This window comes from Hemitrygon akajei, chromosome 14 (assembly GCF_048418815.1).
Source record: "Hemitrygon akajei chromosome 14, sHemAka1.3, whole genome shotgun sequence".
In the NCBI taxonomy this organism is placed as follows: Eukaryota; Metazoa; Chordata; class Chondrichthyes; order Myliobatiformes; family Dasyatidae; genus Hemitrygon; species Hemitrygon akajei.
Window position 1 is genome coordinate 71,081,258 of NC_133137.1, and position 13,306 is coordinate 71,094,563.

A 13,306-nucleotide genomic window follows, 5' to 3' on the forward strand; every position below is an offset into this window, starting at 1 on the left:
TTACAAGTGAAAGGAAGAGAGCTTGCAGGAAGAAATTATTGAAATTCAGAATGATGAAGAAGCAAAAATGTTTTTCAAAACTGTTGGCGTTTGTGGTATGTGGCTAAACTGTCATACAAAGATTCCTGGTGTTTGGAGAAGAGCCAAACTGCTCTTCATTGCATTTCCATCCTCCTACTTTGTTGAAAGAGGCTTCAGTGCAGTTAACCACGTATTCCAAAGAACAGAAACTGCTTGGACATTGTTATACTTGGGGACTTAAGGATTTTGCTTTCACAGCTTGAACTAGACTCTTCAATTCTTGCTAAAAACCATCAAGCTCGAGGATCACATTGATATTGAAGCTGCCGTACAGTGCACAGGTACTGTGTAAGCTAGGTTTAAAGAAAACTAAAAATTTAAAGCAGAATAATTTTTCTCATATTAGCATATGGTAGACATGTTTTTACACTATGGGGTATCAGAAAATATATTGTGCCAGGGCAGCGTTGGCAAATATGAAGCTGCTTTGGGGGGGGCCTTGGCAAGTATGAAAGTGCTTTAGGGGGATGTTGGGCAAAGAAGTGGTTGGGAAACACTGTTAAATGATATATTTGGAAGAGAATACTCCATTTTATTGACTGCTTCCAAGCCTTAATAGTTTTGATATTCTTGTCGTTTGTAGTGTTTTGGTGATTGCATCTCTGGTGGTCATGTTTAAAAAGCTGCTGCACTTTTCTGTTGATAGCACTGAGTCAGAACCACATTGAAACTATTCTTGAGTTTGAGATTGTAATCTGAGTTAATACTGCAATGAAGCATTAGGAGGTTGTTCTTCATTGTGTTACGAACCCCGTAACTGGGTCACTTACCAGCAAAGATAGAGAGGTCCGTTGAAGTCTGATGGTACTATTTTTAAAAGTTTTTATTTATAAAGGGGCACAAAAGTAAGGTTAATACAAACATTCAGATAATATACGTCGTCAATACTCAATCTAAAGCGCGGGTATAGTAATAATCATCAATAAGAAGTAGCTCTATCGTTTTGTCTAGGGGTAAAAATATTGTCCGATGGAAGTATAAAAGTCTCTCAAGTTCATGCAGGCTTTAGCCTTTTGGGGACCGCTGGGTTTCACTTGTTAGAGAGAGAGAGAGGTTTTGTGAGAAAAGAAACTTGCCCAGTCTTTTAGGACGCAAACCGTTGAATCGGGAACGTTGGTTCCCCATTGTTAGTTCGAAGTCCTTTTCGGTGTTATCAGCCACCCGCTTCCCAGGCTAGGGGAAACGGAACACACATGGCTTCCGAATAGCTTCCCGTTATCATGGGAGCGATGAGCGATGGTGTCTCCTTCTGGTGCGTCGCTAGGGGACTGCCCCCTGCAGCCCCTCTTTTATCTTGACTTGCAGGGTTGTAGATGTCAATCAGGGTGGGGTGATGCAATCCCCAGCCCACATTGCCCGAGGGTGTGCACGTAGCCCAGTCCACGTTGCCCTGAGAGCTGGCACGTAGTATAGGATCGCAATCCACAAAGGTGTCTCCAAGAAACAATGGCCAAATCCGTTTGCTTTGTCTTGCTGAGGATTCTCTCTCATTTCCTGGGTCCAAGACCGAATTAATAGCGATCTTGCGATTCTCAAGAAGGAGGGGGCTGGGATCATAACAATTGTCAGTGACAATTTGTATAAATAAGATGCTAAGTAAGGGTCCCATTTGTCTGTTCAGGTGAACTTTACAGACTGCAACACATTTTTAGAAGAAGAAGCACCAAGCAACATTTTTTACTTCAGCGGTGTCACCAAAAACTAAGCTAACTGGTTCTGCATGTCATTCCTGTATGTGGAATCTTTGCATAAATTGGCTTCTGCATTTGCCTAAATACTGTAGTAAGTGAGTACATGCCAACAATTCATTTGCCTTCATATTTATCAGACATTGAAGTAAGCTGTCATAAGCACAAGTGTTTCTGCAGATGCTGGAAATCTTGAGCAACACACACAAAATGCTGGGTGAACTCAACAAGACTGGCAGCATTCTGGGGGGGGGGGGGAACAGTGGACATTTTGGGCTGAGACTCTTAATCAGGATAGCTTGAAGCTTTGACTGTTCATTCTCCTCCGTGCCTGACTTGCTAAGTTGCCCCAGCATTTTGTGCATGTTGTTGAAGTATGTGGTAATACATGTCTGGCTCTGATCTTCTCCTGAGCTGATAAATACATTGAATCTCTTTTTATTTTATTTATTGAGATACAGTATGGAATAGGCCCTTCCGGCCCTTTGAACCACGCCACCCAACAACCCATGATTTAACCCTAGCCTGATCATAGGAGAATTTACAATGACCTATTAACCTACCAACTGGTATATCTGTGGAGAATAAACCGGAGCACCTGGAGGAAACCCATGCAACCACAGGGAGAATGTACAAACTCCGTACAGACAGCGGCAGGAAATGAACCCAGGTTGCTGATACTGTATATTGTTGTGCTAACCACGACTTTACCATGCCACCCTACAGATCCTCTCTAAAGTCTTCCTCTGACCAAACTTTGAGCCACTCTCCTAATATGTTCTTTGGATCAGGATCTGTTTTTTGTTATTCAATGAAGTTCTTGTGGGTTATTTTTTCTATATTAGAAGTATTATGTAAATACATATTTTTATTGGACCATAATGTCAAACTTCAGTAAACTTTGACAAACTTCAGTCGACGCGTGGTGGTGAATCTGCTGACTGGTTGCAACGCGGCCTGGTATGGAAACATCAATGCCCATGAATGGAAAGACCTACAAAAAAATAGAGGATGCAGCCAGACCGTCACGGAGGAAGTCCTCCTCGCCACTCAGCACAGCTACAAGAAGTGCTGTTGTAGGAAAGAAGCGTTCATCATCATCAAGAAACCGCGCCATCCAGGCCATGCTCTCTTCTTGTTGTTGCCATCAGGAAGGAGGTGCAGGAGTCTCAGGTCCCACTCCACCAGGTTCAGGAACTGTTCAACCATTCGGCTCTTGAACCAGAGGGAATAACTTCATTCACACTAATATTGATCTGATTCCACAACCTATAGACTCACTTTCAAGAACTCTACAAATCCATTTTCTCAATATTCATTTCTTGTTTCTTTTTTCTTTTTTTGTATTTGCATATTTTGTTGTCTTTTGCAAATTGGTGTTTGTGAGTCTTTGTTTAGTGTGTTTTTTAGTTGATTCTATTGTATTTCTTTGTATTTACTATGAATGCTCACAAGAAAATGGATCTCAGGGTAGTATATGTTGATATATATGTACTTTGATAATAAATTTACTTTGAATTTTGAACTTCTGAATTTCTAGAATTTTCAGCTTGAGAAATTTGTGGAGGCTAAAACATCAAGGATATCTGAAGAGGGAGAAGACACATTTTTGAATTCGGATCGGGGAACTTGGGACTATGGGGAACTAGTACAGATGAGATGAAATCTGGGGCAGATCCGCTATGTTCAAAGCTGGGGCAGACTTGAGGGGCATGGTTTGTTGGGTTCTTTGGATGTATCAGAAAATGAGAGGTCAACCTGATGAATCTGCAGCATTGTATCAGATGTTATTGATGGTTGAACAATTCAAAGCTAATTGGCTGCAACTCTGGCCAAGCATCTCCAGTGCAGCTATAACATTGGAATCTACCCAATAATGTAGAAAATTGCTCATATTTGTTATGTTCTTTTGGAAGTTGATCAAATCTGATTTCTTAACTGCTACCATGTTCATTTATTATTTCTTGTCAGCAAAGTGTTGGAACCTGTTCTGTATTGTAATTAATCTGTGCACCTGCACTGAGCTAGGGATCTGTTTAGATAAGGGGCTCTCAACCTGGCAACCCCTGGTTTAAATCATTAGGCTCCAGATCATTGGTCAGGATAAAGAGATTAATTCCAGAAATGAGAGTGATTTCTCTTCACACATGGAAAAATGCTGACTTTGTGGCATCAGGGACAGTGGCCCAGGTCATATCTAGCAAACAAGGTCAGGGTTTATGTCCCCTTGTATGTCTCTCATCTCCTGAATCACCAAAGTCCAATCACTACTTCCATGATTAGAGAATATAGTCTGCTTCCTTGGTTGATTAACACTAAGGTTTTTTTTAAACAAGTAGATTTTTTTTGTGCCCTATTTGTACTCATCATCTCAAAGCCTCTCTGTCACCATCAGTGGATTGGTCTCAGCCCAAAACATTGACTGTACTCTTTTCCATAGATGCTGCTTGGCCTGCTCAGTTCCTCCAGCTTTCTGTGTTGCCACCATCAGTAGATTGTTTCCTGTATCTACCATCAACAAAATGAACGGTAAAAATTAAATAAACCATTGGCACCTTAAACACACAAGAATTAAGGTCATAAGCAACTACAGTGCCAATGGGATATTTTAAGAGGGGGGATGACTTGTGACACACAAAGATTTGTGTAAAAGTCTCTTAATTCAATCAAACTAAAAACTTAGTAACTAGTGATTAATAATATATATTTGGCTTACCTGAATGTAAAATAATACTTTAAAATGATTTGTTGTGTTTGCACTGGAGTATCAATGAGAAGCTGTTGTAAATTATGCTAGGTTAGATATACATTATTTTTAGTGAATATACACACGGTTTTATAAAACCAAATCAGAATTACTTTGTTGCCAGTACGTGAAACATAGCAGAATTGATTGTGGTTTAGTGCTAGGAATAAACCACAGGGCAATACCATAACAGACAGCACCATAGCAACTAACAATTTATAAGCCAACAGTGTAGAGACAGCCATGAGCAATCAACAATTAGCAGTATGGTCACAGGAAGTGTCAAAAATCAAACTTAAATATATGTGAACATATGAACAGATTAAATAATTATCAGTGGAACAAGGAAGGCAGGAAAGACCACTTAATGGATGTTGTGCAGGGACAGTTAAGTTGTTACACCTGAGTGAGTTTTGTTGAGAAGCTGTTGGTCTTGGCCTAAGCCATTTTTTTTGGATTTCAAAACACTTATCTCTCAAATTGGAAGTGTATTGGTGTTGTGTTGCTTGTTTTATTTCCAAGGATGATTTTTCACCCATTTTAAAGATGAATTCTAATTGGAGCAGTTAAGTGATCCAGTTTCTCTGAGAAGCCGACTGCTTAATTTGTGAAATAATTTACAATTAACTGAGAATTATGCATTGGTAAATGTGTTAATTATGAATGCCATGTTTTGTAATAGACAATGTGCTGGAAATTAAACAGTGCTTGGGAATATTTTGTAAGTGTGTTGTGTTTTTCTCTTTATCAGGAACAGCATTCATCATGTTAAAGTGAAGGAAAAGAACACCGTATTGAACATGCTAAAACGATTGGACAAAATAAGATTCAGAGGACAGAAGAGGGATGAAATACTTGATCTTGTGGAATCTCCCAATGCATCAGACAATGAATGTGGTGATGAAATTCCAGCAAAGCCTTCTCGATGTTCTGTAAAAGATTCTGAAGAATTAAAGGATTCTGTAAGTATTAATTTATTTTTAAGTGATTTAAAGACTACTTATTCACTTATTTATTCACATGCAGATAAGGCAGTAGCAACTTGGAAAGCAAGAGTACTTGTAAAGGCTGAGTTATACTTGTGTGTCGCATCTACGCTGTAGGTATTGCGTACCCTATGCCATAGGGTGACACGCATCTCTCCAGAAAAGTTACTCACGCATTGCAGTGACGCAGACCGCAACAACTGTGATTGGTCAGCTTGGTAGCATCGCATTTCCGGTTGCTTCCTCTCCGCCATGTTTGTAGGCTGTGTGTACACTGATATGAAATAGATGAGACAAATTGTCAAATCTATCTGCCGACATGTGAAAATGTTTGAAATGCATTTCCTTGTCCATGTCTCTCACAAAGAAACTCAACACAGTGGCATAGACACCCCACCGCCAACTAGCATTTTGGCGCACACCACACATGCTCGCTACGGCGTAGAGCGACGCGGAAGTGAAAATCAGGGTTATGGCGTAGCCCATACACACAAGTATATATCAGCCTTAACCCATTTTCCAGTGCTTAGCATCCCTATCCAACGTGATATTTCCCAGTTAATTCGAAGTCTACTTATGTAAGCAATATTGTATTGATGATTGAATGCATTCAAAGAGCTGAAACCTGCAACTTTAAAGATTGAGAGCTTTTAAATAGATAATAAGGAGTTAATTTTATAATTATTTATTGAGATTTGCATGGAGTAGGCCCTTCCGGTCCTTCAAGTCCTGCCGCCTGGCAACTCTAATTTAACCCCAAGCCTAATTACAGGACAATTTACAATGACCAATTAACCTAGCAACTGGTACAACTTTGGGCTGAGGGAGGAAACTGGAGCACCCGCGGAAAATCCACGCTGACGTGGGGAGAACATACAAACTCCTTACAGGTGATGGTGGGAATTGAACCCGGGTGGTTGGTACTGTAAAATGTTGTGCAAACCACTACGCTATTGTGCTGTGTGTTGAATTCCGACTTTCTTGGCTCTTATGGTGTCATACAATTATACAGCATTGAAACAGCTCCTCTGGACCAACTTGTCCTTCCCATGTCTGTCAAGGTGTCTAGTCACACTTGTTTGTGTTTTTGTCCACATTCTGTCCAAATGTATGTAAAACATAATTATGCCTACCTCTAGCACTTCCTCTGGCATTTTGTTTCTTATACTTACCACCCGCTGTGTAGAAAAGCATGACTTCTAGGTCTATTAAATTTTTTCCCCCCTCTCATCTTAAATTAATGCCCTCTAGTTTTAGACTTTGCTACCCGGCGAAAGAGGGCTTGTACTTCAAAAAGAGATTGAATAGGCTGGGATAAGTTGGGACAGTCCTCCCTGGAGTGAAGGAGGCTGAGTGTCACCTCAGAGAGTCTTATAAAATCATGAGGGGCATATATAAGATGGATGGTTATAGTCTCAAGTCCATCCTTCCTTGAGGCTTTTCTGCACTTCCTCCAGATTAATCGCACCCTTCCTCTAGAATGGAGACCAGAAGTGTGCACAATATTCCAGATGTAGTCTCAACAAACTCTTATAACAGGTGTAGCATGGTGTCTTAATTCTTGCATTTAGTAACTTGACTAATGAGGCAAGCATGCCTTCTGCTTTCTTTACCACCTTGCTGATTGTGTCACCAATTTCAGGGAGCTAAGTTTTTCAGATTAGGTTTATTTATTATCTCTGACTTGTATGATGTGAAATTTGTTGGTCTGTTGCAGCAGTACAGTGTAAAGACAAAATTATAATATATTACAAAAGCAAGTAATACAAAAAAAAAGAAATTGACAAAATAGCATTCACAGACCATTCAGAAGCCTGATGGTGGAGGGGAAGCTGTTTTTGAATTGCTGAGTTTAAGTCTTCAGACTCCTGTACTAATGAAGTCCTAATGAGGGGTCTCGGTCTGAAATGGTGACTCTCCATACGCGCTGCCCAACCTGCTGAGGTGCTCCAGCATTAGACTCTTGTGCTTCCTTCCCGGTGGTAGTAATGAAAAGAGAGCATTCCTGTCATTTTCTACTATGCCACTAAATTTGGTGTCATATGCAAACTTGCTAATCATGCCACCTGCATCCTTATACACCTTATAACTAAACATGACAAACAACAGGGGACATAATCTAGCCTTCTGGATCAATCTACTGTCTGGAACCTTGACAAAGGCCTTGCCAAAGTCCATGAAGACAACATCTACTGTCATCGAATCCCTTGGTTAGTTCAGAGCACTTGCTACCAAAAAGTCATTTGTCTGAAGCGGAAACAAAGCCAAGAGACGTACAAAAACTCAAGGACTGGCTGCTGAACAATGGCAGCAAGTGTTCTAGACTGAGAGTCAAAATTTGAAACTTTAGACTTAAACAGGAAGTAGTTTGTCCATAGAAGAGCTGGAGGGTGCTGCATGAATGAGTGTCTGTAGTCAACGGTGATGCACGGTGGAGGTTCCCAGCAGGTTTGGGGCTGCATTTCTGCAAATGGACTTGGTGACCTGGTCAGAATTAATAGAATCAGAAGTACAAGCAGATTCTCATCCAGTCATGCAGTGCCATCAGGGAGGTGTCTGATTGGTCCCAACTTCATTCTACAGTAGGATAATGGCCCTAAACATACAACCAAGGCCATTAAAAAAAAACTATTGTCAGCAAAATGAAGATCAAGGAGTTCTGCAATATTTATTTATTTATTAACATACAGTGTTGAATAGGTCCTTCTGGCCCTTTGAGTCATGCCACCCAGTAGCCCCTGATTTAATCATAGACAAGTCATGGGGCAATTTACAAAGACCAATTAACCTATCAACCGGTACATCTTTGGACTGAAGGAAGAAACTGGAGCACCTGGAGGAAACACATGTTATCACAGAGAGAACGTACAAGCTCCTTACAGGCAGCTGTGGGAATTGAACCTGTGTCGCTGGAACTGTAAAGCATTTTGCTACAGCTACCATGCCCCTCCCCCCAGTAGATGATATGGCCTCCACAGAACTCTAATCTCAACATCTTCAAGCCTGTTTAGGATTACCTAGAGAGATAGAAGCTATCAAGATAGCCAAAGTCTGCAGAAGAACTGTGGCAAGTTCTCCAAGATGCTTTGAACAACCTACCAGGCAAATTTCTTATAAAACTGCACAACAGCATACCCAAGAGAATTGATTCAGTTTTAAAGGCAAAGGGTGGTCACACCAAATAATGATTTGATTTAGTGCTTTACTGTTTACTACACTTTTTAGTAAATGTTTTGAAAGTTAGAAGCTTTTATGTTGGGAATGGCGAGGGTGTTTGTTAGTATTCTTTAAAATGGGTTCTTTCGGGGGTTTTTTGTGGCTCCCTATAAGGAGATAAATCTTAAAGTTGTATAATTTATACATACTTTGATAAATTAACTTAGGACTTTGAATTTTTTGAACTTTTAATTTCATTATTTTCAGTATCTTCTCTTTACAGCTCTATTTTATATGTGCCTAAGGCTTTTGCACAATACTGTATTTGTCAACGTGGAGCATTTGTAGATATACCGGGAGGAAAGGATGTTGGGAATGGTGAGGGTGGAACACTGCAGGAGGGGTGTGGGACAAGTGGTAGAGGAAGAAGTGCCAAGGGCGGGAGTGGGGGGATGACGTAGGTGCAGATACACTCAGCCCTGAGACAGCAGGCAAGGTCATGCGGACACACCCAGCCCTGAGACACCAGGCAAGGTCATGCGGACACACCCAGCCCTGAGACACCAGGCAAGGTCATTTGATTCCAAACAATCTGCTTATTGATCATTACACAGTGTTTGAGGCTCAGATTCCAGGTCTTCAACTTTGAGCTTAAGTTTCTTGAGCAACCCACATTTGCTGCAGATGTGGTCATCAGCTCCTACATCATGCAGCTTTTACACATCACGTGATTCTGAATCACTATTTTTTGTTGTAATTTTGTATCATTTTAGTCAATTATGTTATATTTTTAAAAAAAACCCTTACTTATTCTTACCTCTACTCACATGTGCCTCCTTGCCAAAGCCTTTTGGGCCAGATCCTCATCCTCAGTGGAGTTTAGACATTCTCCACTGGTCCTTTCCACCGGCTGATCCAAAATGGCTTCCTGGACTTCGGCCTCTGCCTCTTCTCGCTGAAGCCTCTTGAGCCAAAGCTTCAGTTCCCCATTCAAGCAATGGCCACTCTGCTTAAACCTCACTTCTTTTCTTTGGCCCAAGTGAAACTTACACTCAACAAAACTTGCTGTTTTCAGTGGTTCCTGCTCTTGAACAGATCTCGCTCTCTCTACTCCCACTTCTCTGATGTGTTTGTGAGTTCATGTATGTTGCTTTATATTCCATTAAGTCTCACAGCATGTTCAATATTTAATAACTCAGTGTAATACCAGATGTTTCTTTACAATAAAACTCTATTTTGTCATTCTTACATAGAAAAAGTAAATGCTGGCCAATGGTCAGATTACACCTTTTAGAGCTTATTCAATTAGTACTCACAAGTTCAGGAACACTTACTGATGTTAAGTGACCTACTAATAAATCTAGGAATTTTTTTTATTAGGTTAATAAATATTTATCCCTGATCAGTAAATTATTGTGGATATATCAATTCCAATTAAAATATCAGCCCACTGTAATTACTTCTTTTCTTTCACAATGTGACATTAACATATTTGAGCAAAGCAGCAGACTGTATATTGCCAGAGTTGTTTCACTGGGTTCTGATATGTTAAGGAATGTTACTGTCCATGGGAATTTTCACAAGGTGTCTAATTCGTCTCACAGGCTAGATTCTTTTCAACTTCGTCTGCCATTGAACACATTGTACTCTCTTCTAAACAGGAGTCATTGGTATTCAACATAAGCAACCACGTGTCTTGTCAAACAGCACCAAAGATTTCCCCCAAAGCAAATATTGTGGATCTAATCTATCAGCCAGTGAACTTTTCCTGTATAACTATTTCAGCAGCTTTAAGGAATTCTTTAAAATTACGTATCCAATTAGTAAAAATCAGTTATTTAGATGGGAAACAAATCAAATCACCTTTTCCAATATCAATGTGAGGCCTTTCATTGGTCAGGGTCAGCCATGGATGTTGTGTCCTAGCTGTTATATGCAAGCCAGTATGCAAACTAGAGCAGTACGATGTGGAGAGCAAGCTGTTGCCCGTGCAGCAGATTTCCCCTCTCCGCACAGCTGAGGAATCCAAAGGAACTGCAGAGACAAATAGTTTGGCACCAGTGGCGTCACAGGAGTTGCCAATCAAATTTGAACTGCCTTAGGGAATCTAGGTCCAGATTTATCTCAGTGTTTACTCCCGAAGCCTTCCCCATGAATGTGTAGCTGCAAGGCAGTGGGGGTTTGAGATTAGAGTTCTCCTTCTCCTAGATCAGTTGCCAGTCACCTGGAACTCTCCCACTTGCACTTGCATAGATTTTTTAAATGCGATTTTCATATTTAATGAGAGGTAAGTTGTATATGCTGTAGATAATTAATTACTTTTTCAGAGATCAAATGTACCCAGGCAGCTGCAAGGTTGTTTGACACAAAGAATAACTCACAACTTGAGACTTAGAGCAAAAAAATGGTGATATATTTCTTGAATTGTTTGACCCAAATTGGAAAACTGTTCCCCTTCAACAAACACTGCCTGATCCGACCATTTCCAGTATTTTCTGTTGTAATTTCAGATTTCCAGTATCCATGGTATCCTTCTTTGGTATTTTTATTCTTTTAGATTCCCATCTATCCTGAAAGCTTTTTACAAGTAAGTGAAAATAGAGAAATGATGCCTTTGCTTCGACCAAGTGTTACAAAAATGTTAGGTTTTTGAAAATCAGATTCTTCATTTCAATGAACAATTCAGAATTGGTTTTATTTTTGTAAATCTTTGCCACACAAGTCTATATCTTCACTGGATTACCTATTTCACAGGCACTCAGTTTTATTTTATTCTTCTTTGCAAAAGTCAGAAATCAATTTGTGTGTCTCCTTTGAACACACACCAGTCCTCAGAGGGATCAGAAGTAGAAAGAGTGAGCAGTTTCAAGTTTCTGGGTGTCAACATCTCTGAGAATCCATCCTGGGCCCAACAAATTGCTGCAGCTACAAAGAAGGCACAAAAGTGGCTATATTTCATTGGGAGTTTGAGAAGATTTGGTATGCCACAAATTTCTGCAGATGTACCATGTACCATAGCATTTCAACTGGCTGCATCACCTTCTGGTATGGGGGGGGGGGGGGGTGTGGGGCTCTACACAGGATAGAAATAAGCTGCAGGAAGTTGTGAACTCAGTCAGCTCCAGCATGAACACTAGCCTTCCCAGCATAAAAGACACCTTCAAGGAGTGATACCTCAAAAAGGCAGCCCCCACCATAAGGAACCCCATCACCCAGGACATGTCCTCTTCCCATAGGGAGAAGGTACAGAAGACTGGAGGCACACATTCAACAATTAAAGAACAGCTCCTTCCCCTCTGCCATCAGATTTCTGAGTGGGCATTGAACCCATTAACACTACCTCACTACAGTTTTAATTTAACCTCTCCCCCTCCCCCTCCCTCTCTATTTTTTGTGTGTGTGTGTGCATTTATATATATATATATATATATATATATATATATATATATATATACACTCTCACATACACACACACACACACACACACACACACACACACACACACACACACACACACACACACACACACACACACACACACACACACACACACACACACACACACACACACACACACACACAATATATACAGACACACACAACATATATATGTATGCTTCCTGTGATTTGCAGTTTCATGACATATGCTGGTGATATTAAACCTAATTTAATTCTGATTCTGAAGTGAATAGGAATATACCACGTGTAACCAAGTGAATGAATTGTTTTTCACTGCAAAACTTTCAGCCTCATTATATTAAAGAGTTTCAACGATATTTTATTTCTTGCTTCTATTTAATTAGGGATCACTTTGTCCGGCCACCCAAAAGGCCTCTATTTTGCTAAAGTGTGAAAACAAAAACGAGCTTAACACTCTCAGAATCTGCCACCTCTGTCAGAACATCATTTTTCCACATTTCTCAGACAACTATAGGCTGTCCACTACATTTTGTGAAAATTGTTACTTTCTTTGTCTGCAATGGCTTTCCTTCAGCTCAATAAAATAGTAACAAATTTTGAAAAGGGAAGTTCCTTGAAGTACCAACTGTCTTTCAGGAAACAGCTTTTGCATTTAAAAAGTCCTGAGTATACAATTCTATACAACAAGTAATGAAATATTCTTGACATCAAACTTTCAAGAGAAATGTTTTAGGAACAATGTACAGCTACAGCCCCATCATATCTGCTACTGATCTTTGCTTTTTTAGGTCCTTTCACAAAGATAGATTAGAAGGCATTTGGATGCTATCTATACTGCCCATGTCAATGTATCCTTGTGATTCACTGCCTAAAAGATGCACTGCTTTGTATTCAGACAAGTTATACTTGATTGCCCTTGTATATAATATCCAAAATTTTAGAACTCAACTAGCCAACACCTAGTGAATAATTTGTCTTTAAAATCTTGGTTAATTTTCAAAGAGCCTTAAAAATTAAATTCTAAGAAACACTAATGATAAAAACACAAAATGCTGGAAATTTCTGTGGCAGAAAAACTTGTTCCATTAATTTTGTTTCTCTTTCCACATTTACTACCTGCTGATTGTTTCCAGCTCTTTTTTTCTTTTATTTCATTTTTTGGGATTTGCACTTTCTTCCTGGTTTCAAGGACACACCAATGTGATCAGTTAATTGGTCAATGTAATCTG

The 13,306-nt window shown here is 39.9% G+C and overlaps 1 protein-coding gene across 6 annotated transcripts in view; it reads left to right on the forward strand.

Moving 5' to 3' along the window:
- gramd4a (GRAM domain containing 4a) overlaps positions 1-13,306 on the forward strand; it is a 160,051-nt gene that overhangs the window by 18,457 nt on the left and 128,288 nt on the right. For 3 of the 6 annotated variants that reach the window (XM_073066357.1, XM_073066358.1, XM_073066361.1), the window contains exon 2: positions 5,267-5,477. In XM_073066357.1, the coding sequence (XP_072922458.1) occupies positions 5,267-5,477 (211 nt within the window). Of the gene's footprint in view, positions 1-315; positions 363-4,209; positions 4,299-5,266; positions 5,478-13,306 lie in introns of those variants that run through there. The other 3 variants (XM_073066359.1, XM_073066360.1, XM_073066362.1) reach the window with 2 other exon arrangements.